This window comes from Cyprinodon tularosa, unplaced genomic scaffold (genome assembly GCF_016077235.1).
Source record: "Cyprinodon tularosa strain WSP-4 unplaced genomic scaffold, ASM1607723v1 ctg521, whole genome shotgun sequence".
NCBI lineage: Eukaryota > Metazoa > Chordata > Actinopteri > Cyprinodontiformes > Cyprinodontidae > Cyprinodon > Cyprinodon tularosa.
In genome coordinates, this window is record NW_024039254.1 from 232314 (window position 1) to 259061 (window position 26748).

At 42.6% G+C, this 26748-nt stretch overlaps 1 protein-coding gene across 1 annotated transcript in view; it reads left to right on the forward strand.

Moving 5' to 3' along the window:
• Positions 1–26748, forward strand: part of ryr2a (ryanodine receptor 2a (cardiac)) — a 263016-nt gene that overhangs the window by 60130 nt on the left and 176138 nt on the right. The window contains exons 5-15 of the mRNA XM_038303941.1: positions 600–678; positions 5403–5515; positions 6396–6495; positions 9182–9278; positions 10011–10085; positions 11969–12125; positions 12211–12375; positions 23500–23621; positions 24680–24863; positions 26313–26448; positions 26545–26640. Coding sequence (XP_038159869.1) covers positions 600–678; positions 5403–5515; positions 6396–6495; positions 9182–9278; positions 10011–10085; positions 11969–12125; positions 12211–12375; positions 23500–23621; positions 24680–24863; positions 26313–26448; positions 26545–26640 — 1324 coding nt within the window. The remainder of the gene's footprint in view (positions 1–599; positions 679–5402; positions 5516–6395; positions 6496–9181; positions 9279–10010; positions 10086–11968; positions 12126–12210; positions 12376–23499; positions 23622–24679; positions 24864–26312; positions 26449–26544; positions 26641–26748) is intronic.

The window sequence follows — 26748 nt, forward strand, 5'->3', positions numbered from 1 at the left end:
ACTATCACATATCGTAATGACTAAAACGCGACTAAGACTAATAATAGTTTTCATCCTGAAGACTAAATCTAAGATGGCTGCCAAAAACAACACTGTTCAGGAAGCATGCACTCCTAAAACGATCTAACAATCAGTAAAAAAATCTTAAAATAAATGCATTGATTATATATTACTAGTTATTAGATATTCACTTTTAAAACAGACAGTTGTTTTTTTTTCAAATGCAAATTGTCTTCTTCTGATGTCAAAGTGTCTCACTTTCTTGCTTAATTCAAGAAAAAAGGATTTTAATTAAGTTCAAGTGGAAACTGTTAGATCTTTAAAATTGAGGACTTTAATTGATGGCAGCATCATGCTGAGGGTCTGTCTCTTTTTGGAAAATGTACCAGTACCTTAGCCAGAGTGGACAGACGAGCACATCTGGAATATTTATCCGGAGATCAGATTATCAGTCAAACTGGGACAAAGTTTTCCAACTGGAATGATCCCAAACAATAAAATAAAAATTGTCTTTGAAAGATTTTTGTTTTATGTCTGTCGGTAGGAAAACAGTCACCAATTGTTCAAAAATGTTTTTTGTTTTGTTTCCCTTATTTTAGTTCTTATGCTGTTTGTCAACCTCCCGGTCGTCTACAGATAAACTGGCTTTTGATGTTGGACTGCAGGAGGAGACAACAGGTAGATGGATGAATGGATGGATGGATGGATGGATGGATGGATGGATGGATGGATGGATGGATGGATGATGGATGGATGGGTGATGGATGGATGATGGATGGATGAATGGATGGATGGATGGATGGATGGATGGATGGATGATGGATGGATGATTGATGGATGGATGGGTGATGGATGGATGATGGATGGATGGATGGATGATTGATGGATGGATGGGTGATGGATGGATGATGGATGGATGGATGATGGATGGGTGATGGATGGATGGATGGATGATGGATGGATGATTGATGGATGGATGGGTGATGGATGGATGATGGATGGATGGATGGGTGATGGATGGGTGATGGATGGATGGATGGATGATGGATGGATGATTGATGGATGGATGGGTGATGGATGGATGATGGATGGATGGATGGATGAATGGATGGATGGATGGATGGATGGATGGATGATGGATGGATGATTGATGGATGGATGGGTGATGGATGGATGATGGATGGATGGATGATTGATGGATGGATGGATGGATGGATGATGGATGGATGATTGATGGATGGATGGGTGATGGATGGATGATGGATGGATGAATGGATGGATGGATGGATGGATGGATGGATGATGGATGGATGATTGATGGATGGATGGGTGATGGATGGATGATGGATGGATGGATGGATGAATGGATGGATGGATGGATGGATGATGGATGGATGATTGATGGATGGATGGGTGATGGATGGATGATGGATGGATGGATGGATGGATGATTGATGGATGGATGGGTGATGGATGGATGGATGGATGGATGAATGGATGGATGATGGATGGATGATGGATGGATGATTGATGGATGGATGGGTGATGAATGGATGGATGATGGATGGATGATGGATGGATGGATGGATGGGTGATGGATGGATGATTGATGGATGGATGGGTGATGGATGGATGATGGATTGATGGATGGATGATGGATGGATGGATGGATGATGGATGGATGGATGGATGGGTGGATGATGGATGGATGGATGGGTGGATGATGGATGGATGGATGATTGATGGATGGATGGGTGATGGATGGATGATGGATGGATGGATGGATGGATGATGGATGGATGATTGATGGATGGATGGGTGATGGATGGATGGATGAATGGATGGATGATGGATGGATGATTGATGGATGGATGGGTGATGGATGGATGATGGATTGATGGATGGATGATGGATGGATGGAGTGATGATGGATGGATGGATGGATGATGGATGGATGGATGGATGGATGGATAGATGGATGATAGATGGATGGATGGGTGATGGATGGATGATGGATGGATGGATGATGGATGGATGATGGATGGATGGATGGATGGATGGATTGATGGATGGATGATGGATGGATGGATAGATGGATGGATGGATGGATGGATGGATAGATGGATGGATGGATTGATGGATGGATGATGGATGGATGGATGGATTATGGATGGATGGATGGATGGATTGATGGATTGATGATGGATGGATGGATAGATTGATGGATGGATGATGGATGGATGGATGATGGATGGATGGATGGATGGATTGATGGATGGATGATGGATGGATTGATGGATGGATGATGGATGGATGGATGGATGATGGATGATGGATGGATGGATGGATTGATGGATGGATGATGGATGGATTGATGGATGGATGGATGGATGGATAGATGGATGGATGGATTGATGGATGGATGATGGATGGATGGATGGATGGATGATGGATGGATGGATGGATGGATGGATGGATGATGGATGGATGGATGATGGATGGATGGATGGATTGATGGATGGATGGATGGATGGATGATGGATGGATGGATTGATGGATGGATGGATGGATGATGGATGGATGGATGGATAATAATAATAATAATAATGACTTTGATTTATATAGCGCATTTCAGGACACCCAAGGTCGCTTTACAAGAGCTGAAGTAAGGGGGGGTAGGGACAGGGAGGGGGTTAGGAAGGGTAGGCAAGAGAGAAAAGGTGTGTTTTAAGGTGCTTTTGGAACTGTGTCAGGGAAGTTGCGGAACGGATAGGAGGGGGGGAGGGCATTCCAAAGAGCCGGGGCCATTGCACAGAAAGCCCTGTCGCAATGGTCTTGAGTCTGGTACGGGGGATGGAAAGTAAGTTCTTGCTGGTGGAGCGCAGGGACCGCGACTGAGTGAGCGGGTGAAGAAGGTCAGTGATGTACTTGGGTGCCAGAGAATGAAGTGCTTTGTAAGTGAGGAGGAGGATTTTGTAGCTGATGCGTTGTTTGATTGGCAGCCAATGGAGTTTCTTGAGGATGGGGGTGATGTGCTGCCAGGGCTTGGTGTGGGTTAACACCCTGGCAGCTGAGTTCTGGACGTACTGCAATCTGTCTAGGGCTTTGTTGGGCAGCCCAGACAGGACACAATTGCAGTAGTCCAGACGGGAGGTGACAAATGAATGAATGAGAGTTTCGGTGACTGAGTCGGTAAGTGACGGCCGGAGTCTTGAGATGTTACGGAGATGAAAGAAGGCAGATTTAGTGATGCTCTGGATGTGGAAACTGAGTGAGAGTGTGGAGTCCAAAATGACACCCAGGTTCCGCACTTTGGGCAATGGGGAGGTGGGACAGCCATCAATGACCAAGGTGAGGTCTCCAACCTTCCTGAGCAGCGGTGCTGGGGCCACCACCATGAGCTCGGTTTTGTGGGTGTTGAGTTTCAGAAGGTTGTTGGTCATCCAGGTTTTGATATCAAGGAGACAGTTGTTAAGTTGTATTTGTGATAGTTGTGAGGAGGGCGTAGTGCTGACATACAGTTGGGTGTCGTCTGCGTAACAGTGGAAACTGAGTCCGTGGTTGCGGATGATCTGACCGAGGGGGAGCAAGTAGATGGTAAACAGCAGGGGACCAAGGACAGATCCCTGAGGAACACCATGGTTAACTGTTGCAGTTGATGAGTTGGAGCCTTGCAAAGTGATATATTGTTTACGGTTGGAGAGGTAAGACTGAAACCAAGAGAGAGTAATGTCGGTGAGGCCGATGAGGTCTGAGAGACGGGAGAGGAGGATCGAGTGGGAAATAGTGTCAAAGGCAGCAGATAGGTCAAGGAGGATGAGGACGGAGACAAGGCCGTCATCTGCAGCAATCAGGAGGTCGTTTGTTATTTTAATGAGGGCGGTTTCGGTGCTGTGATGGGGTCTAAAGCCCGATTGGAAAGGTTCAAAGAGCTCATGGCGGGACATGTGATGTTGTAGCTGAGCAGCCACTGCTCTTTCCAAGATCTTGCTCAGGAACGGAAGGTTAGAGATCGGACGGTAGTTGTTGGGGTCATCTGGGTCCAGGCCTGGCTTTTTAAGTGTTGGAGTCACGGCCGCCAGCTTAAAGCTGGTGGCCGTCCATCCATCCATCCATCTATGGATGGATAGATGATGGATGGATGACGGATGGATGGATGGATGGATGGATGGATGGATGGATGGATGATGGATGGATGGATGGATGGATGGATGGATGGATGATGGATGGATGGATGGATGGATGATTGATGGATGGATGGATGGATGGATGATGGATGGATGACGGATGGATGGATGGATGGATGACGGATGGATGGATGGATGGATGATTGATGGATGGATGGATGGATGGATGGATGATGGATGGATGAAGGATGGATGGATGGATGATGGATGGATGGATGGATGGATGATGGATGGATGGATGGATGGATGGATGATTGATGGATGGATGGATGGATGGATGGATGATGGATGGATGACGGACGGATGGATGGATGGATGACGGATGGATGTATGGATGGATGGATGGATGATTGATGGATGGATGGATGGATGATGGATGGATGAAGGATGGATGGATGGATGGATGATTGATTGATGGATGGATGGATGATGGATGGATGATTGATGGATGATTGATGGATGGATGGATGGATGATTGATGGATGGATGGATGATGAATGATGGATGGATGATTGATGGATGGATGATGGATGGATGATTGATGGATGGATGATGGATGGATGAATGGATGATGGATGGATGGATGGATGGATGATAGATGGATGGATGGATGATGGATGGATGGATGGATGGATGATAGATGGCGGATGGATGTTTCTTAGAGCTACAGTGAAAACAGACTCTAATCTGGATGATCTACATTTAATGAAACATAGATTTAATATAAAAATGGTTCTGATTTCCGTTAATCCAGCCCATGTACCACCCGTGGTCCTCGTACCACAGTTTGAGAACCATCGGTCTATGACATCATAAAAAGTCAAAGCTAGTTCCTTGCTGTGTTCTTACTGCCAAAATGTGACAGCAAAAAACAAAAGTCTGTGATTGTTCCACCCCCATAGAAGCTAACGGTGGGCTAGTGTTGCTCCTCTACTGTTCCACCAACAGAGGGCGCTGTGGCTAAACCAGGGCTCATTAATCTCTCTTCATCCAGCCTCACTTATGCTCATCTAAGTGCTGCTGATGTTTGTCGGGGGACAGATTTAGGAATATTTCTCCCAGACTATTTTAGGAGGATGATCTCCAGCCTGAAACGCAAAGCTGCACATGAATCCCAGCTGCTAGAGCTTTTTATCAGAGGCGGTTGATTGCAGGTTTTCTGGTGAGGTTCTGCATCTCCTGCTTTCCAGATAATGTTTGTGTCTGTGTGCGTAGGCGAGGCGTGCTGGTGGACCATCCATCCAGCGTCGAAGCAGCGCTCAGAGGGAGAGAAGGTCAGAGTGGGAGATGATCTCATCCTGGTCAGCGTCTCCTCGGAAAGATATCTGGTCAGTAGTTGATCTGAGGGAGAAAGTGTGAGGAACTCCCGTTTCTCCTTTTATCTCTTTTCTTTCTTTGCCTTTTAAAACTTGTTCCTGTTTTTTTTTATTAAAAAAAGACTTCTTCTGTTTGCCCTTCTATAAAGTGCTTTGTGGATATGGAGTGAACTTTGTTCCAGTATTGCTGCAAGCAAAGAGGAGTTTTAAATAGAAATTTGAAAAGAGAAATCCGTAAATAAAACTTTGAAAGATATTTAAATTAAAAATGTTTCAATAATTTATTTTTTCTGTCATTTTTTAAGTTTTTTTAAACTTCTTACAGGTTATTTATAGATGCGTTTCAGAAGGGTGATGCCTCTACCTCACCACTGCCAAGTTGAATACTGAACGCTTAGCTTAGCTCTGTGGTGCTCCCCGTCTGACCAGAATGGATCGTTCTGATTTAAATCCCTAAACGACACACAGAGAAAAACGGTATTCCTGGATGCGATCCATACGAAGTCCCTGCAGACTTTTTTTAACGCCTTTCTTCAACTGACAGGCTTCCTGATTTTTCCTTTCACTTTTACTGATACTGTATCTTATAAACAACCCGTCATGTTAAATGGGAGGAAGCCTGAAAGCTTTTAAAAGCACAGATTCTTTTAAAAAGATAGAATCTGGAAAAAAAAAATAATTTTAAAGTTTTATTTGTGGTTTGTTTTTTTTTTCAATTTCCATTTACAAAACAAGTCCTTTGCTTCAACAATAATGGAGAAAAATTCACTCCATATATGATGAGTTTGTTCCTGAGGTGGAAACAGGTCTAACAGCCTGCATGTGTGCAGATATGATGATGGTGATGCACAGACATGGCCGCCTGTGATTTGACTCATGCTGTTTCTTGCAGCATCTGTCCTATGGGAACGGCAGTCTCCATGTAGACGCAGCTTTCCAACAGACACTTTGGAGTGTGGCTCCCATCTGCTCTGGCAGCGAAGTAGCACAAGGTACGCCTTTGTACTTTTTGTTTCCCCGTCTGCGTTCATTTTTCTTCCTGTCTGCTCCAAACAACAAGCCCACTGCGTACTGCTTTCAGCTGAGACAGAGAGGATGAAAATATCTACACATTAAAAACTGATCAACTCTGAAGTGTAAAAAATGACAAATACTCTGTGAGGATAAGAGAAGAGAAGATGGACTTAATTGATCTCATAGTGGGGATATTTATTTGTCACAAGTAGGAAATGGGTATATACAGTATGTACAGTGCATCCACACACACACACACACACACACACACACACACAGAGAGATATATAGATATATATATATATATATATATATCTATATATCAGCTGAAGTCTCTTACTCAACAGGATTATTGCACAGGGTATTGCACAAGGTAATAAATAGGTATTTATATGAATAGGTATTTGTATATAGGGTAATTGCACAGGGTATTAAATATAAACAGGTTAATGCACAGGGTATTAAATATAAACAGGTTAATGCACAGGGTATTAAATATAAACAGGTTATTGCACAGGGTATTAAATATAAACAGGTTAATGCACAGGGTATTAAATATAAACAGGTTATTGCACAGGGTATTAAATATAAACACGTTATTGCACAGGGTATTAAATATAAACACGTTATTGCACAGGGTATTAAATATAAACACGTTATTGCACAGGGTATTAAATATAAACACGTTATTGCACAGGGTATTAAATATAAACAGGTTATTGCATAGGGTATTAAATATAAGCAGGTTATTGCACAGGGTATTAAATATAAACAGGTTATTGCACAGGGTATTAAATATAAGCAGGTTATTGCACAGGGTATTAAATATAAGCAGGTTATTGCACAGGGTATTAAATATAAGCAGGTTATTGCACAGGGTATTAAATATAAGCAGGTTATTGCACAGGGTATTAAATATAAGCAGGTTATTGCACAGGGTATTAAATATAAACAGGTTATTGCACAGGGTATTAAATATAAACAGGTCATTGCACAGGGTATTAAATATAAACACGTTATTGCACAGGGTATTAAATATAAACACGTTATTGCACAGGGTATTAAATATAAACACGTTATTGCACAGGGTATTAAATATAAACAGGTTATTGCATAGGGTATTAAATATAAACAGGTTATTGCACAGGGTATTAAATAGTAATCGCTCATTCTTCATTGCAGCAGTGGTTGTAGCGTCTCATTGTAGAGTCTGGTTGCAGCAGGGATGACCTGCAGTAACACTCCTTTTTCCAAACAAGCTGTAAAAGTCTTTGACTAAAGGAGCTCCTCTCCAGTCTGCTGCAGAGGGTGGAAGGTGTTTTCCATGATGGATGGAAGCTTGGACAGCACCCTCCTCTCAGCCACTTCCTCCACAGAGTCCAGAGTGCAGCCTAGGACAGAAACGGCCTTTCTCACCAGTTTGTTCACTCTCATTCTGTCCCGCTCTGCGCTGCCAGGGGCCCAGCAGACATCAGCATATAGGAGGGCTGATGCCACCAAAGAGTCAGAGAAGGTTTTAAGCAGGGGCCTGCTCACTCCAAAGGACCTCAGCCTGCTCAGGAGGTGGAGGGAGACGCTCTGGCCCTTCTTATACAGGACGTCGCTGTTATGACTCCAGTCCAGTTTATTTTTGACCTGAACAAGGGCCGCCACCAGGAATTTGGTGGGCCACAGCCAAAAAAAATCTATGTAAGCTTTTAAACTGGGAGCCAAACATGCAGTCATTTTGCTCAGAGTAAGTTTGTTAGCAGAAGCACGGCCAGAGATGCTGGAGCTGCTGCTATCAAACCTTTTCCACAGCTCGTCCATATCTACAGCTCCTGCTGGCCGCTCGCCGTCACCCGGTCCGCCTTGAACAGAACAGGTTTTATTGGACCTGTAGCCTCAGCCTGGAGCAGTCATTATGTTCCCAGAAGAACCTGCAGAAAAAGCAACACATTCCAACCAAAGCCATGACCTCCAGTAACCTACAACCTGTCATCATCCATCAGTCTGGGCCGACTATTATTATATTATATTATATTATATTATATTATATTATATTATATTATATTATATTATATTATATTATATTATATTATATTATATTATATTATATTATATTATATTATATTATATTATATTATGGAATAAATAGGTTCTCTCTGTTGCTGTTCAGACTTCTAATTGCCGACTGCAGCAGCTGTTTTCACCTCCTAGTTGTTGAAGTTCTGCTTTAGAAAATGTTGATGGCTGTATATATATATATATATATATATATATATATATATATATATGAAAAATATGTTGATGGCAGTCAAATTGCCATTAAAAGAGCATAAACAGCCTTAAATTAGAGTTACTCATTCCTGTATATACCCTGTTTATAGAGTAATTTAAAATATTATTAATAAAATGTCACAGGTGATGGTATGGTCATTTAAGAAGGGGAATACCCCCCCAAGAACCCCCCCTCCCCCAAAAATCACCTGACAACTCAAATACTGCCCCCTTCTAATAGCAATCATAAAGTTGCCACCATTTAGTTCCCATCTTTTCTAAATGTCTTTCAGCCTCATCTTGGCAGCAACCTTAGCTGCTGTTAATGTTCCAGTTCTGCTGCAGTTCCATTTTTTTTGTCTTCCTGTTCTTTCTGATGCTTCTGTGTTTTCCTGTCATCTGTAGGGTTCCTGATCGGCGGGGACGTGTTGCGCCTCCTCCATGGTCACATGGACGAATGTCTGACTGTTCCTTCTGGGGAGCACGGAGACGAACAGAGAAGGTAATGTGTCCTAAAGCTCAGTTCTCTGACCCATAATAAATTAAAAAACACTTTAAAAAGTCGTTTAAAAAAGTTTTTCCTTTAACTACTGAGTTCTGGAGAATCTTTTTGTTTTCTTAACATCTCTCAGGTTAAGAAAACTTTATTAACTTTATTATTCCCAAAGGGAGAATAAATGCTGCAGTAACTCATCAGTTATTTTTGATCCAGATATTGTAGATGTAGATCCTGCAGGCAGGAAGGATCTCCTGTAGAGGTCTGTCTGCAGCAATTCTGGATCAGTCTCTGACTGAAGACCCTCTGTTGGTGTCCAAGAGTCTGATGAAGAGGAAGCTCACTGTTGTCCATCATGTGGAGGAGTTCCTAAAACAGAGCCGACCTTCTTTATCAGCTTTGAAATGAACTTCTTTTAGTTTTTGTGTCCTTTTCATCAGAAGCGATCGGTAACGGCCTCAGGGGCGTTTAGCTGTAACTGAAGTCTCCACGGCGACTGAGGCTCAGAGAGGAGCTCCTTTATAGTTTGAAGACGTTCCCTCTGGAAGCAGCCATGTTATTTCTCAGCCCCGCTGAAAGTGTCTGCGTCCTCCCCCTCACCGACAGCAGCTCTGTCTGTGACTCATCAGTCTACACAGACATTACCACGCACGGCGGGAAAGTAAAACTACCGCAGGAGCGTTAGAGTGTGGAAGGCAGTGTTTGTGGTTTGGTGTAACGGGATGATTTGCTCTCCAGGTCGGTGCACTACGAAGGAGGAGCGGTTTCAAGTCACGCCAGGTCCCTGTGGAGGCTGGAGACTCTGCGCGTCATGTGAGCACAGCTTCCTAACAACGGTTCTGTTCACTGAGCCTCATATCACTGTAGTAACCAGCGGAGCCAAACAGCCACAGCACACACTGCAGCTGCTGCTGCAGCTGAGCGACGGATGAGCGGCTGCTGCAGAGTCACAGATTTTATTCAAACTGTCCATCACATGCCGCTGCTTCGCTCTCATGGATGCTAAGTACCATGGATTGCAAAAACTCTGTGAACATTGTTTTCTGTAACAACAAACCTAACAGGCCTCAGAATATCATGGAGGTTAAAGACAAGCCAGCCGATGCATTTATCACTAATTAATTAAAGACAATAACACAGAATCCTGAGTTATTTATATGCATACACACATTAAATAAGGAAAATTTAATTAAAAAGTAAATGTAGTTCAGTGACTAAAGTGAAGAACATGATTTATAGATTAATTACTCATTATTTCTAGATTAATCTCATGAGTTATATATAATCTCTCACAATTTATAGATCAACTGCTCATGATTTATAGATGAATTGCTCATGATTTTGATTTATAGATGAATTACTCATGATTCATATATAAATCTTGTCATGGTTTTATCAAGAGCTCGGACCCACATTCAGAAAACCAACACAGAGAGACCAGGGGAAGGTTTAACAGGTTTATTGAGAAGATTGTGATGAATCCAGTGTAGCTCTGGACACTGCTCAACCGGAACTGGAAAGTGAGGGGAAGACACTGCGGTTAGTTCAGGCTCAGTGGGAAATTTGATTCTCGAACTTGAAGAGGAGAAATAGATTGCAGACTCACGTTTCCAGAAAAATGGTTGACTCTTTGACTCCAGTCGGTGTGGGGGTGTTCCAGTGTTTGTCTCATTCGGTGGAGGGCGGACAGGGTTTACCCAGAATGCGGTTGTTTGTAGGTGAACGGAGAAGCTGACTGCCACTTAGATTTCCTGCGGTACTTGAACGGGTTGTTGTGGAGATGAATCCCCTGCTCAGAGAGAAGCCCCAGGGATTCCTTGGGGGAAAAGGGTTGATCAGAATCACACCCTTGAATCCTCAGCTCAGCTTGATTCTCAGAAGATCCTTCCAGGGGAGAGAAGGTCCGAAACATCCAGTTGCAGGATGACTTCCTGCCGAGAGGCAAAGACAAAAACAAAGTTAAACTCAGGTAGAACAAAAACTCAGTTTGACTCAGCAAAACTCAGCTTGGCTAGAGTACCCAAAACTGGCAAACACTCTGGCGTCGAGGTAGTGGCAGTCAGGAGCTTAAGAACCCTCCGTTAATGAGGTAACCCTCTGCAGGTGTGTGAGGAGGCCAACCAGAACCAGGCGCTTCCTGGTGGAGGAAGGGAGAAAAACACACAAAACACAAACCACACAGACAGGAGTCCTAACAAATCTCATGATTTGTAGATTAATTACCTGATTTATAGATTAATCTCTCATGATTTATAGATAATCTCTTGTGATTTGTAGATGAATAACTCATGATTTTGATTTATAGATTAATCTCTTATGATTTATAGATACATTTATAGATTAATAACTGAAGTCTTCAAGGCTTAATTTAAAGCCTTAAAAGCTGATTTGATGTTTATGTGAATCCCCTTATTGTCCCACACTGGAGAAATTCCCTCTCTGTATTTAACTGATCCCCTTAGGGAGCAGTGGGCTGCCATTGTGCGGCAGAGTGGGGTTAAGGGTCTTGCTCAGAGATCCAGAGTGGCAGGGTGTGGGGATCGAACCGGGTACTAGCAACCTTCTCAGAGCACAGCGTGCTGCTCTAACCACTAGGCCAATTGATAGAATAGGAATATAACATACAAAATGGAAAAAAATAAAAATAAAAGACCCGATCCATGTATCTGTCTTTAAAGCTGAGGTGTTTTTTCCAGGTGGAGTGGGAGTCATATCCGCTGGGGTCAGCCCTTCAGACTCAGACACGTGACCACAGGGAAGTATCTCAGTCTGACTGAGGAGAAGTCTCTTCTCCTGATGGACAAAGAGAAGGCGGATGTCAGGTCCACTGCCTTCTGCTTCAGGGCGTCTAAGGTAAGCGCTTGGTGCCAACGGACCTGGGGCCAAAGAGCGACCTGATGACCTGAATGGGGTTCTGTTCTCTGCTGTTTCCTGTCAGGAAAAGCTGGATCCTGGTGTGAGGAAGGAAGTGGATGGGATGGGCACGCCGGACATTAAATATGGTGACTCTGTGTGCTACATCCAACATGTCAACACCTGCCTGTGGCTGACGTACCAAACCATTGATGCAAAGTGTGCACGAATGGGCGGAGTCCAGAGAAAGGTAAGACACCAGAGACGATCGGTGAGTTTGACACTTGGTCTCTGATTTCTATGTTTATGATGCTTTATTTTATTAAATGTTTTACATCTAGAACAGCTGTTGGCAGCTGCTGTTCTTCAGAAACCATGGATAATATCATTACTTTAATGCAACACAAACATGCAACAGAAACAGGGGGAATGTTTTTATAGATCTCTCAGAAATTAATTTCCCTTTAGACAATATGCTGTTTAATCTCCCCTGATACAGTCAGCTGACAGTAATAAACATTTATCAGCCTCAGGCGTAGGCTAAATGTTGGATAAATTTACGTTTTTTTCTTTTCCTCCTGTCACTCTGACCTTAGGGGGCGGCAGAGGTGTTTAGGCCCCACAAACTTGGAAAGCCCTGGTAACCACCCTTGGCATCCCGTTCCCCGAATCCAGAGGCACAGTTCTAGTTTTCTACTAATAACACTATTGATTTATTAATTTGATTAATTAATTATTTCATATTAATTGAGCTGAATGAATAGATAAATGCTCCTTAGGTGTGAGTGTGTGTGTGAATGGTTGTTTGTCCTGTGATGGACTGGTGACCTGTCCAGGGTGGACCCCGCCTCTCGCCAGTAGACAGCTGGAGATAGGCAGCGGCCTCAGCGCCACCATGACAAGCACTGGGGAAAAAATTGATGGATGGAAGTTAAATTGGCTTACTTTATTAAACTCGTATTTTTACATACAGGTGCTGGTCATAAAATTAGAATATCATGAAAAAGTAGATTGATTTCAGTAATTCCATTTAAAAAGTGAAACTTGTATATTATATTCATACATTACATACAAACTCATATATTTCAGATGTTTATTTTGTTTAATTTTGATGATTACAAATGACAACAAATGAAAATCTCAAATTCATCATATCAGAAAATTAGAATATTACTGAAGACCAATAAAAACAAAGGATTTATAGAAATGTTGGCCAACTGAAAAGTATGAACATGAAAAGTATGAGCATGTACAGCACTCAGTATTTAGTTGGGCCTCCTTTGGCCTGTATTACTGCAGCAATGCGGCGTGGCATGGAGTCGATCAGTCTGTGGCACTGCTCAGGTGTTATGATAGCCCAGGTTGCTCTAATAGTGGCTTTTAGCTCTTCTGAATTGTTGGGTCTGGTGTATTGCATCTTCTTCTTCACAATACCCCATAGATTTTCTATGGGGTTAAGGTCAGGAGAGTTTGCTGGCCAATTAAGAACAGGGATACCATGGTCCTTCAACCAGGTACTGGTAGCTTTGGCACTGTGTGCAGGTGCCAAGTCCTGTTGGAAAATGAAATCTGCATCTCCAAAAAGTTGGTCAGCTGCAGGAAGCATGAAGTGCTCTAAAACTTCCTGGTATGTGGCTGCGTTGACCCTGGACCTCAGAAAACACAATGGACCAACACCAGCAGATGACATGGCACCCCAAACCATCACTGACTGTGGAAACTTTACACTGGACTTCAAGCAACGTGGATGAAGTGCCTCTCTTCTTTTCCTCCAGACTCTGGGACCTTGATTTCCAAAGGAAATGCAAAATTTACTTTCATCAGAGAACATGACTTTGGACCACTCACCAGCAGTCCAGTCCTGTTTCTCTTTAGCCCAGGCAAGACGCTTCTGACGCTGTCTGTGGTTCAAGAGTGGCTTGACACAAGGAATGCGACAGCAGAAACCCATGTCTTTCATACGTCTGTGTGTGGTGGTTCTTGAAGCACTCACTCCAGCTGCAGTCCACTCTTTGTGAATCTCCCCCACATTTTTGAAGGGGTTTTGTTTCACAATCCTCTCCAGGGTGCGGTTATCTCTCTTGCTTGTACACTTTTTTCGACCACATCTTTTCCTTCCCTTCGCCTCTCTATTAATGTGCTTGGACACTGAGCTCTGTGAACAGCCAGCCTCTTTAGCGATGACCTTTTGTGTCTTGCCCTCCTTGTGCAAGGTGTCGATGGTCGTCTTTTGGACAACTGTCAAGTCAGCAGTCTTCCCCATGATTGTGTAGCCTATAGAACTAGACTGAAAGACCATTTAAAGGCTTTTGCAGGTGGTTTGAGTTAATTAGCTGATTAGAGTGTGGCACCAGGGGCCATCAATTTTGAACCTTTTCACAATATTCTAATTTTCTGATATGATGAATTTGAGATTTTCATTTGTTGTCATTTGTAATCATCAAAATTAAACAAAATAAACATCTGAAATATATGAGTTTGTATGTAATGTATGAATATAATATACAAGTTTCACTTTTTAAATGGAATTACTGAAATCAATCTACTTTTTCATGATATTCTAATTTTATGACCAGCACCTGTATATTTTGGCTCTCCAAACAGCTGATGACTCCACAGTGACTGAAAACCATCTCATGAACCCCCCCACTTGGTGTATCGTTTCCTCCATTTTGGAAACCCCCTGTTAATTATTAATGTTCAACCAATTAGTCTGGGTTTGAAGTCTGAGTGAAAAGCAGCCAATGGAGAGCAGGAACCGAACTGCTGACGTTTGGTTCCTATATGCCACCATCCTGGTCTGCAGAGGAAAAGATGCTGAAAGTTTTAAGGTTTTTTGAGTGTCAGTTGGATTAAAAGAGTCTCTCTTTGCAGCTCCTCCTTTTTTCCTCCTTCACCTCTAATATCATTTTTCACTGGCTGTTTTTTTCTGTTTCCTGAAAAGATAATAGAAAATGTTTGTAGCCCGTTTCAGCAGCAAGACATAAAAATGCAGAAGTGTACATCACAGGGGCATAAAGGCAAGCCAAATGTTTCAGAAAAAATAAATAAATAACTATAATAAAGCTATTTGATGCAGGCTCAGCAGATTCTGCAACAGCTTCTTCCCCACTGCGATCAGATGGCTGAATGTTGAAAAAAACTGGGGAAAAAAGCTGAATGTTGGAAAAGCAGTCTCTACATCACTGCTGCACTTTAAGAAATGGAAATGTCATGGGAGCTGCATTTAACAAAATTTTGTCGTTGTATACACTCTGTGTACAAAATAATAAAGTTTGTCTAAGTCTATAAAAAAAGTATTTTTTGGCGTGCTTCGGTGGCGCAGTGGTTAGCACGCATCACCCATATATGGAGGCATTAGTCTTTTTTTCCCAGCTTTTGTCTCTGCATTTAACCCCTCCCCTTGGGGAGCAGTGGGCTGCCATTGTGCGGTGCCCAGGGAGCAGTGTGGGGTTCAGGGTCTTGCTCAGGGATCCAGAGTGAAGGCTGTGGAGTGGGACTGAAACTCAGAAGCTCTAAAGAGACCTAAACAGAGGTGCTGGTGATTGCCCCTGATGACGCTGTTCCAGGTATCCACCAGGATCTGGACGACTTGAGTTTGTCTGCTAATCCAAGCCTTAGAAACCGAGGCCTTGTCTTTAACAGAGCATTGTCCTTAGAGCACCAAGCTGCTGACAACAAACTGCTTTACTCACTGAGGAAAATCTCTAAACTTAGAACAGTTGTGTCCAGAGAGGATCTTGAAATGATTATTTGTGTCTTCCCGTTTAGACTATTGTAACAGTATATTCTCATGTCTAAAGGAAAAGGAGTCGTCTCGTCTTCAGTGGGTTCAGGTCACTGACTCGTACCAACAGAAGGGCTCATGTTACACTGATTCTAAAAGCTCTTCATTGGCTCCCAGTCTCTGTTTTCGGTTCCAGTTTAAAATCCTGGTGCTGACCTTCAGAGCCTTCCAAAGTCAGGCTCTCTCCTACATTACAGACTTGTTGTGTCCTCATCCCCCTCTGGGAGGCTGAGGTCTAAGGACCTGAACCGGCTCATGGTCCCTCGTACTCGTTACAGGACAGGGGAAGGAGCGACCAAACCCGACCCGGTGACTGTAGTCTGGACAATGGCGGTCCCTGCCTTAGCGGCACCCAGTCCCCCTCCTACGGCTGAGGACGGGCGGCTCATGGCCCTCTGCTGAGAGTCCAGCAGTTGACACTTCATACCCCCCCCAAAAAACAGTTCACCCAAATTTGGTGACCATATTCACAGCATTGCTATCAACAGCTTAGTGACAGAATCATCCTTCCAGCCTGCGGTTGTGATGGCCTTACGGTGGAAAAAGCCCCTCGTTTCAGTAAAAGAAGTTTAGCAGATCCTGCTTTGAACTGTCCAAGATTGAGAAAGCTGTCTTTAATAAAATGCTTCGAGCAAATGAACAGCTGAGCATCAAACTTTGCAGGGATCTTCTGATAGACTAAAATAATCCATGCCTGTCGAGTCTTTGGATCCTTGGGAAAACTGTGAAAATGTTCCCTTTTCTCCGGTCAGCCTGAAACGCTGCGTTTCCTCCAGTGGTTCTGGCTCATTTTCAATAGAGAAACTTCCTGCTTTGTAATTCTTGTAGAAGTAAACCCAATTGTTGGCTAAACAGCTAAACTGCTGTCTTCCATCTACCTCCATTCATGTTCTTGGAACATGAATAGAGGTTCCAAGAACCAGTGGGCTGGTTTGGATGTTAATTTTGGGGTGTGACAAAAGTCCAGGCCAGAACCAAATAAGGCAACAGCCCAGAGTTTACATCAACTCGGTGCTTCGTTTGGATTCACTGTTTTATGGTGGAAGTTTAGAATAGTTAGATTTGCAGAGAAAGGAGGTGTTGATGGAGTTTGAACTTCTCTGTACGTCCATTTCACCCACTGAGCTATCGTTATTCATCTATGACCAGAGATGGCAAAAGTACTCACTTTCCGTACTTGAGTAAAAGTACAGATACTTGTGTTAAAAAATACTCTGGTAAAAGTGGAAGTACTGATTAAACTTCTTTACTCAAGTAAACGTAACAAAGTACAGGCTTGCAAATTTACTTAAAGTATAAAAGTAAAAGTAGAAACTACTTTTTTCATGCCGTTGCCTACATTTTACCATATATTTTTTTTTATTGGGTTAGATGGGTACAAAACATTAATTTACATGGGAATACATTTCACTTATCCCCCATCTCCCTACATTCCCAGGAAAACAATGAAAAATATTAACAATAAGCCAACATGATTCTCTCCCTCGTAACGAGAAAACAGGAGGGGAGAACATCTACCGAACCAACAAGCAAATTACAAAAAAAAAAAGAAGAAAAAAAAGAGGAGGGATCAGAAATGCTTAGAAAACAAAATCAAAAATATAACTATGACAGTTACATGTTGTGCTTAAGGTTCGACCACCAAATCCCTAACCCAACCACTGGCCTCTCTTAAAATCCTGGCTGGTGTTCCAACAAATCAAACCACTGAAAAATTTGTAGAGATTCAATTAGAGAGGGGTTATGTCAGTGTGTCTTAATTAAAGCCATACTTTTTAATCATCTTAGGAGGGAGTTGAATCAACTAAGGAAAGAATGGGATTCCAAGTTTTATAAAATTTGTAGACGCATCCCCTGATGCTGTACTTGATTTTTTCTAAGTGTAGGAGTGACATTAGATCCTTGAGCCAAGAGTCAGGGGAGGGAGGATTCTTATCCTTCCATTGAAGTAATATGCGTCTCCGGGCTACCAGAGATGCGAAAGCAATAGCGTTACTTTCCCTGTTCGTGAAGTGTGTGAAATCCTCAAGCACACCAAAGATGGAGGTCAGAGGACTCTGAGGCACTGGCTTGTTTAGAGCTTTTGTAAAAATACAGGTGCTGGTCATAAAATTAGAATATCATGAAAAAGTAGATTGATTTCAGTAATTCCATTTAAAAAGTGAAACTTGTATATTATATTCATACATTACATACAAACTCATATATTTCAGATGTTTATTTTGTTTAATTTTGATGATTACAAATGACAACAAATGAAAATCTCAAATTCATCATATCAGAAAATTAGAATATTGTGAAAAGGTTCAAAATTGATGGCCCCTGGTGCCACTCTCTAATCAGCTAATTAACTCAAACCACCTGCAAAAGCCTTTAAATGGTCTTTCAGTCTAGTTCTATAGGCTACACAATCATGGGGAAGACTGCTGACTTGACAGTTGTCCAAAAGACGACCATCGACACCTTGCACAAGGAGGGCAAGACACAAAAGGTCATCGCTAAAGAGGCTGGCTGTTCACAGAGCTCAGTGTCCAAGCACATTAATAGAGAGGCGAAGGGAAGGAAAAGATGTGGTCGAAAAAAGTGTACAAGCAAGAGAGATAACCGCACCCTGGAGAGGATTGTGAAACAAAACCCATTCAAAAATGTGGGGGAGATTCACAAAGAGTGGACTGCAGCTGGAGTGAGTGCTTCAAGAACCACCACACACAGACGTATGAAAGACATGGGTTTCTGCTGTCGCATTCCTTGTGTCAAGCCACTCTTGAACCACAGACAGCGTCAGAAGCGTCTTGCCTGGGCTAAAGAGAAACAGGACTGGACTGCTGGTGAGTGGTCCAAAGTCATGTTCTCTGATGAAAGTAAATTTTGCATTTCCTTTGGAAATCAAGGTCCCAGAGTCTGGAGGAAAAGAAGAGAGGCACTTCATCCACGTTGCTTGAAGTCCAGTGTAAAGTTTCCACAGTCAGTGATGGTTTGGGGTGCCATGTCATCTGCTGGTGTTGGTCCATTGTGTTTTCTGAGGTCCAGGGTCAACGCAGCCACATACCAGGAAGTTTTAGAGCACTTCATGCTTCCTGCAGCTGACCAACTTTTTGGAGATGCAGATTTCATTTTCCAACAGGACTTGGCACCTGCACACAGTGCCAAAGCTACCAGTACCTGGTTGAAGGACCATGGTATCCCTGTTCTTAATTGGCCAGCAAACTCTCCTGACCTTAACCGCATAGAAAATCTATGGGGTATTGTGAAGAAGAAGATGCAATACACCAGACCCAACAATTCAGAAGAGCTAAAAGCCACTATTAGAGCAACCTGGGCTATCATAACACCTGAGCAGTGCCACAGACTGATCGACTCCATGCCACGCCGCATTGCTGCAGTAATACAGGCCAAAGGAGGCCCAACTAAATACTGAGTGCTGTACATGCTCATACTTTTCATGTTCATACTTTTCAGTTGGCCAACATTTCTATAAATCCTTTGTTTTGATTGGTCTTCAGTAATATTCTAATTTTCTGATATGATGAATTTGAGATTTTCATTTGTTGTCATTTGTAATCATCAAAATTAAACAAAATAAACATCTGAAATATATGAGTTTGTATGTAATGTATGAATATAATATACAAGTTTCACTTTTTAAATGGAATTACTGAAATCAATCTACTTTTTCATGATATTCTAATTTTATGACCAGCACCTGTATTGTAGAAAGAGGACCAGAATGAGCTTAATCTGGGACAGGAAAAGAACATGTGTGTATGACTGGCTGGTGACAGAGAGCATCTGTCACATGTATCACTTGTATTAAAAAATTTTTTAAGTTTAGCTTTGGAGTAATGTATCCTGTGTAGGACCTTAAACTGAATTAGAGTCAGACTGGCACAAGATGAGGTGGAGTTGACCCTGTCAAGGGCCCTCTTCCACCCCTCATCCGACACGGTGCAACCCAACTCCTTTTCCCATGAATTTCTAGTCACCAGCGAGGATGGTATTGATGACAAGATTAATTTTGTCACGACTGAAATTAATCCAGGAGCAGCCGGGAGAGATACAGGTGCTGGTCATAAAATTAGAATATCATGAAAAAGTAGATTGATTTCAGTAATTCCATTTAAAAAGTGAAACTTGTATATTATATTCATACATTACATACAAACTCATATATTTCAGATGTTTATTTTGTTTAATTTTGATGATTACAAATGACAACAAATGAAAATCTCAAATTCATCATATCAGAAAATTAGAATATTACTGAAGACCAATCAAAACAAAGGATTTATAGAAATGTTGGCCAACTGAAAAGTATGAACATGAAAAGTATGAGCATGTACAGCACTCAGTATTTAGTTGGGCCTCCTTTGGCCTGTATTACTGCAGCAATGCGGCGTGGCATGGAGTCGATCAGTCTGTGGCACTGCTCAGGTGTTATGATAGCCCAGGTTGCTCTAATAGTGGCTTTTAGCTCTTCTGAATTGTTGGGTCTGGTGTATTGCATCTTCTTCTTCACAATACCCCATAGATTTTCTATGGGGTTAAGGTCAGGAGAGTTTGCTGGCCAATTAAGAACAGGGATACCATGGTCCTTCAACCAGGTACTGGTAGCTTTGGCACTGTGTGCAGGTGCCAAGTCCTGTTGGAAAATGAAATCTGCATCTCCAAAAAGTTGGTCAGCTGCAGGAAGCATGAAGTGCTCTAAAACTTCCTGGTATGTGGCTGCGTTGACCCTGGACCTCAGAAAACACAATGGACCAACACCAGCAGATGACATGGCACCCCAAACCATCACTGACTGTGGAAACTTTACACTGGACTTCAAGCAACGTGGATGAAGTGCCTCTCTTCTTTTCCTCCAGACTCTGGGACCTTGATTTCCAAAGGAAATGCAAAATTTACTTTCATCAGAGAACATGACTTTGGACCACTCACCAGCAGTCCAGTCCTGTTTCTCTTTAGCCCAGGCAAGACGCTTCTGACGCTGTCTGTGGTTCAAGAGTGGCTTGACACAAGGAATGCGACAGCAGAAACCCATGTCTTTCATACGTCTGTGTGTGGTGGTTCTTGAAGCACTCACTCCAGCTGCAGTCCACTCTTTGTGAATCTCCCCCACATTTTTGAATGGGTTTTGTTTCACAATCCTCTCCAGGGTGCGGTTATCTCTCTTGCTTGTACACTTTTTTCGACCACATCTTTTCCTTCCCTTCGCCTCTCTATTAATGTGCTTGGACACTGAGCTCTGTGAACAGCCAGCCTCTTTAGCGATGACCTTTTGTGTCTTGCCCTCCTTGTGCAAGGTGTCGATGGTCGTCTTTTGGACAACTGTCAAGTCAGCAGTCTTCCCCATGATTGTGTAGCCTATAGAACTAGACTGAAAGACCATTTAAAGGCTTTTGCAGGTGGTTTGAGTTAATTAGCTGATTAGAGAGTGGCACCAGGGGCCATCAATTTTGAACCTTTTCACAATATTCTAATTTTCTGATATGATGAATTTGAGATTTTCATTTGTTGTCATTTGTAATCATCAAAATTAAACAAAATAAACATCTGAAATATATGAGTTTGTATGTAATGTATGAATATAATATACAAGTTTCACTTTTTAAATGGAATTACTGAAATCAATCTACTTTTTCATGATATTCTAATTTTATGACCAGCACCTGTAGAATGACATCAATAAGAGTACGAGGAGGTTTATGGGGAAAATTGGGAAAGTTACAACGAACAAAATCTCTGGCCTGAAAATATCTAAATAAATGGGATTGTGGGAGGGCGACCTTAGTTTTGAGGTTATCAAAGGAAGTAAAAATGTTCTTGTCATAGAATTGATCAAAGTTTACCAGCCCCTTCTCTTTCCACAGAGAAAAAGTCGGATCAAGTGAAGCAGGTGGGAATAAGTAATTTTCACAAAGGGTTTTAAAGTGCCGTTTAAATTGTCTGAGAATTTTAATAGTAGATAATACAATTGGGTTGGAGGTGACTTTAGTGGGATGAGCATTTAGAGGGGAACATATCAAAACTGACAACGAGGCAGGGGTACATGAGTAGGCCTCCATCCGACACCAGTCTGTGTTGGGAGAGTTGTACCAGGTATAGACCTTTTGAATATTGGCTGCCCAATAATATGCTCTAAAATCCGGCAATGCAAGGCCTCCCTTGTCCTTGGGTCTTTGCAATACTGAGTATTTTGCCCTTGGAGTCTTTCCTGCCCAAATGAAATGTGAAACCATCTTATCCAATTCATAAAAAAACCTTTTGGGCAGGTATATAGGTAAACACTGAAAAAGAAATAAAAATTTTGGTAGAACATTCATTTTGATAGAGTTTATCCTACCTAGAAGTGACAGTGGGAGATTATTCCAGCGTAATAGGTCTGACTTCACCTTTCTGACCAGCTCCACAGTGTTATGTTTATGCAATAAAGGGAGACTATTTAAAATATTAATTCCTAAATATTGAAACCTAGAAGAGGCTAAGCAGAACGGTAGTGATTGAGCCGGGATCTGTTTTGCTGCATCATTAAGAGGAAAGCATTCGCTTTTTTTAATGTTCAATTTATAGCCAGAAAAGGAACCAAAAGTGTGTAAAATGTCCAGAATTTTGTCCATGCAGATGGTGGGATTTGAGACATAGAGTAAAAGGTCATCAGCATAAAGTGATACTCTGTGCTCATTCCCGTTCCTATGTACACCGTTAAAAAGCGGTGAGCTCTTAAGGGCAATGGAAAGCGGTTCTATTGCAATAGCGAACAGCAATGGTGATAGTGGGCATCCTTGGCGGCAGCCGCGTGTTAAAGGAAAGAAGCTGGATTGTGTCGTTGCCTACATTTTAAATGGATGTCTGCCAATAGGACTAGATCTCCGTTGTGTTCATTTTCAATCATCTCGTCGTCCATGCTACTATGCTAACGCCACCGCCACCAAGCTGCAATGATTTGCCGCGAGTGAATACCGCCGAATCTGTCTATTCATCTTATAGTGGTGCGTCAAATGCAACGTAGATTCCCATCCCATTAGATTTAATTTGGTATTGATGACGTAAAAAATAATAACGGTAACTCCATTGAAATGATTCAAAACTAAAGTAACGAGCCAATTTTTTAAAATGTAAGGAGTAGAAAGTACAGATATTTGTGTAAAAATGTAAGGAGTAGAAGTAAAAAGTCGCCATAAAAATAAGTAGTAAAGTAAAAATATCAGAAAAATCTACTTGAGTACAGTAACGAAGTATTTGTACTTCGTTACTTCCCCTCTCTGTCTATGACAATTGAAACTCTGCATTCTATCACCAGTTTAAACAGCCCCACTGCAGGCTGCAGGCTGCAGGCTGTGCTTTTAGCACCGTTAGCATCTCTAACAGCAGCCTTCCTGCTTTTATTCCCAGCTGAGTTTGTAGCTGTTTAAATGTGGAACCGTTCAGCCTGTTCCTCCACAGATGGAACTTTTAAGAGGAGCTGCTCACGTCTCCTGACCTCATTTTACCTTCACCACAGTGAAAACGGCACACAGTCTCAGGAACAACTTTCCAACTGAACAAGATTGAAAATGTTTTCAGGAAATCGTTTTTCTTTTCTTTTCTCAGGCCATCATGCACCATGAAGGCCACATGGACGACGGGCTCACGCTGTCTCGCTCCCAACATGAAGAGAGCCGCACTGCCCGGGTCATCCGCAGCACTGTCTTCCTCTTCAACATTTTCATCAGGTGCTCTAGGCCACACCCTCTCACCCTCCTGGTTTTATCGCTGGTGCAGAGCTGCACCTAAAGCCGAGCATACACTGTATGATATTTTCAATCGTTGCGCACAGCTACAGCTCAAACTGTACGATAAAACCGCAGGGTTTAAAAGTTCAAAGTTCACCATGTTTGTTCTCACACTGTGCGACCCGACGCTCTGATGCGATCTAACGGCTCACACTGTCCGTCGAAAAACCAGGTGGGACTCAGCTCCGCAGTGAGATGGCGCTACTCGGACTCGTCTATCAGGAAGCCAAACGAGTAGCAGAGGAATCTGAAGCTAACTAGAGTGAAACGCGCTGCCTTGGCAATTTGGGCAATTTTGTGCTGAAAGCCCTAAAAAGAAAAGGCAACGACGTATTTGGACAAAGACATGGCTGAGCAAACGTGGCTACTACAGTCTGTCAATTTTACGTACAGTGTACGCCCGTCTTAAAGAGAGATGTCAGACCTCAGCGCTATCAGGGGCGGAGCTAAACTCCCACCTTTTCATTGATTAATCAGACGAGCAGCAGCGCTAAGAAGGACGCTCATTTCTCACTTTGACAAAAATGACTCTTTCAGACGTATTTATTGAGAAACATGACGTCAGAGATATGTTGTTTATGCTTTAATAAAAGTAGCCGATAATAATTATTAATAAAAACGTTGTTTGTTTGACTGCTTGGCCTCCCTGTTATCTGGTCCTCACATCAACTGAAGCTTTAAGTCGTTAGAGTCCGTTACTTTACTGAAATTATAAGTTGGAGGAGAAACTGAGTTTGACCAAAATCTACTTTACAGATGTACACCTGTACAGGCCACTGCCTGGTATTGCCTAATGGTAAATACCCCGCTGAGTCCCATATCACATGCTACATCAACAGGATTACTTACCTTACCTTTACATAGATCTTTTCTTTCGCAAGTGTTTGTATAAGCAATCTGAAGGGACAGAAAGCCCTAAATGAAATGATTTGTTGAACTAACTCTGTACATGAAAGGTTCGGTCAGACGGTGATCATTCTGCTCTATGTCATCTGCAGAGGGCTGGACACAGTGAGAAAGAAGGGGAAAAGTTCTACTTTAAACCTTCCAATAGACTCAGTCAGTTTAAGTCTCCAGGATCTGATGGGCTACTTCCAACCACCTGCGGATCACCTGGACCACGAAGACAAGCAGAACCGGCTGAGAGCTCTGAAAAACCGACAGAACCTCTTCCAAGAGGAGGTAGGGAGTCGTTGTTTCTCACTCAAAGCAAAGCTGGGCCATGAGTCCCTGAGGGCTGGCATGAACCGCAGGGTCTCCTCACCTGATGCTGCTTATGTCACATGACTCCAAACTTATTCTGATTCACCAGAGGAGCTGGGTAGAAGATCAGTCACTGTTTTGACGAAGCACAGAACAGTAATATGAACATTCAATTCTATGCAGTTTATTTCTATAGCTACAATTTACATCATGTCATCTCAGGTCTCTTTAGAGAGACAGTTCACCAGATCATTCAGTCAGATTGATTCAAAGTTTTCTATCTAATGAAAACCAGCTGATTGCATCGACTCATTGATTCTTCAGCAATCCCTCACACTAAGCATGCTTGTAGTGACAGTGGAGAGGACAAACTCCCTTTTAACAGGAAGAAACCTCCAGCAGAACCAGGCTCAGTGTGAGCGGCCATCTGCTGAGGCCGACTGGGGTTCAAGGAGACGGAAGTAGACATAGAAAAAGAAGCATAGATACAAAAGGCAACTGTCAACCAGCTCAACAGGCGACCCCGTCCAGGAAACACACAGCCAGGCAGACGAGCTCCAGGCCAGCTCCCATGTCAGAGGATGAAGAGAGCACATCCAGTTAGTCACAGTCAGAGAAACAGGACTACACTGAAAAACAGGCTGATCTCCAGCATCTAGAAACAAAGGTGTTGATGGCAGCAGCACAGCTGATATTTCTCTCCAGGATGGAGTCACAGCCAAACAGGAACAGACCAGATGAAGCTACTATGAGAAAAAGCAGAGAGCAGAACGTTAGAGATTGAACTAATAGATTCTGCAGAGTGGGAGAATAGAGACAGAATGAAGCAGAATGATGAAATGGGGGTCCCTATGTCCTCCAGCAGTCTAAGCCTATAGAAGCATAACTATAGAGATAGCTCAGGATAACCCAACTATTTTTGATCCGGTTTAGTAAAATAAAAGATAGAGCCAAGGTTGCCTCATCTGATGCTATTGCTTAAAGTTCTGATCCTCCTTATCCCAGACTGGTTTAGACGGGAAACGGTTAAGAAGGAAAACAGGGTTATCCTGATCAGACGCTGATCAGACGCTCCTGGATGATGGAAACTCAGTTTTATTTTGAACTTATTCTTTTGGTCATGATCCATAACTCTTTACCACAGGTTGTGGTAAAGATGTATATGAGCCTCACTTTCTGGCTCAGCGCTCTCTTTATCCCTGTAGACCTAAAAGTAGTGATGATGCATTATTCTGTTTAGCTCCTATTGCATGTCCTATCCCCAGTTTTTATGTTTTCACTACAACATAAGGCCTCATACTATTACATTCTACAAAACAAATGTATTTTATCCATCTTTCAACAAAGAAATCTGCAGTTTCAGAGCAGTGGAACCATCAGCAGTGCCTGATGTGTTTGGTGAAAAATGAACTGGTTGTGTTTCTGCAGGGGATGATCAGCCTGGTGCTGGAGTGCATCGATCGTCTCCATGTCTACAGCAGTGCAGCTCACTTTGCTGAGGTGGTTGGAAGGGAAGCTGCAGAAGCCTGGAGCTCCATTCTGAACTCCTTATATCAGCTGCTGGGTAGACGCTTTATACATGTGTTCAGATGTGGACAGGTTTCACTCAGCGGCTCCTGGTGATCTCCCATCTAATCCTTCCTCCTGTGTCATTTCAAAGCTGCGCTGATCCGAGGAAACAGGAAAAATTGCGCTCAGTTTTCTGGCTCTCTGGACTGGCTGATCAGCAGACTGGAACGACTGGAAGCTTCCTCTGGTATGTCAGTTTATTCGTCTGCAAAACATGGAAATGTGTTTGCTTTGTTGGGGGGATTCATGTAGGAGGAAAAGAAAGATATACTTTGTAGCTTGTAGCGACATCACT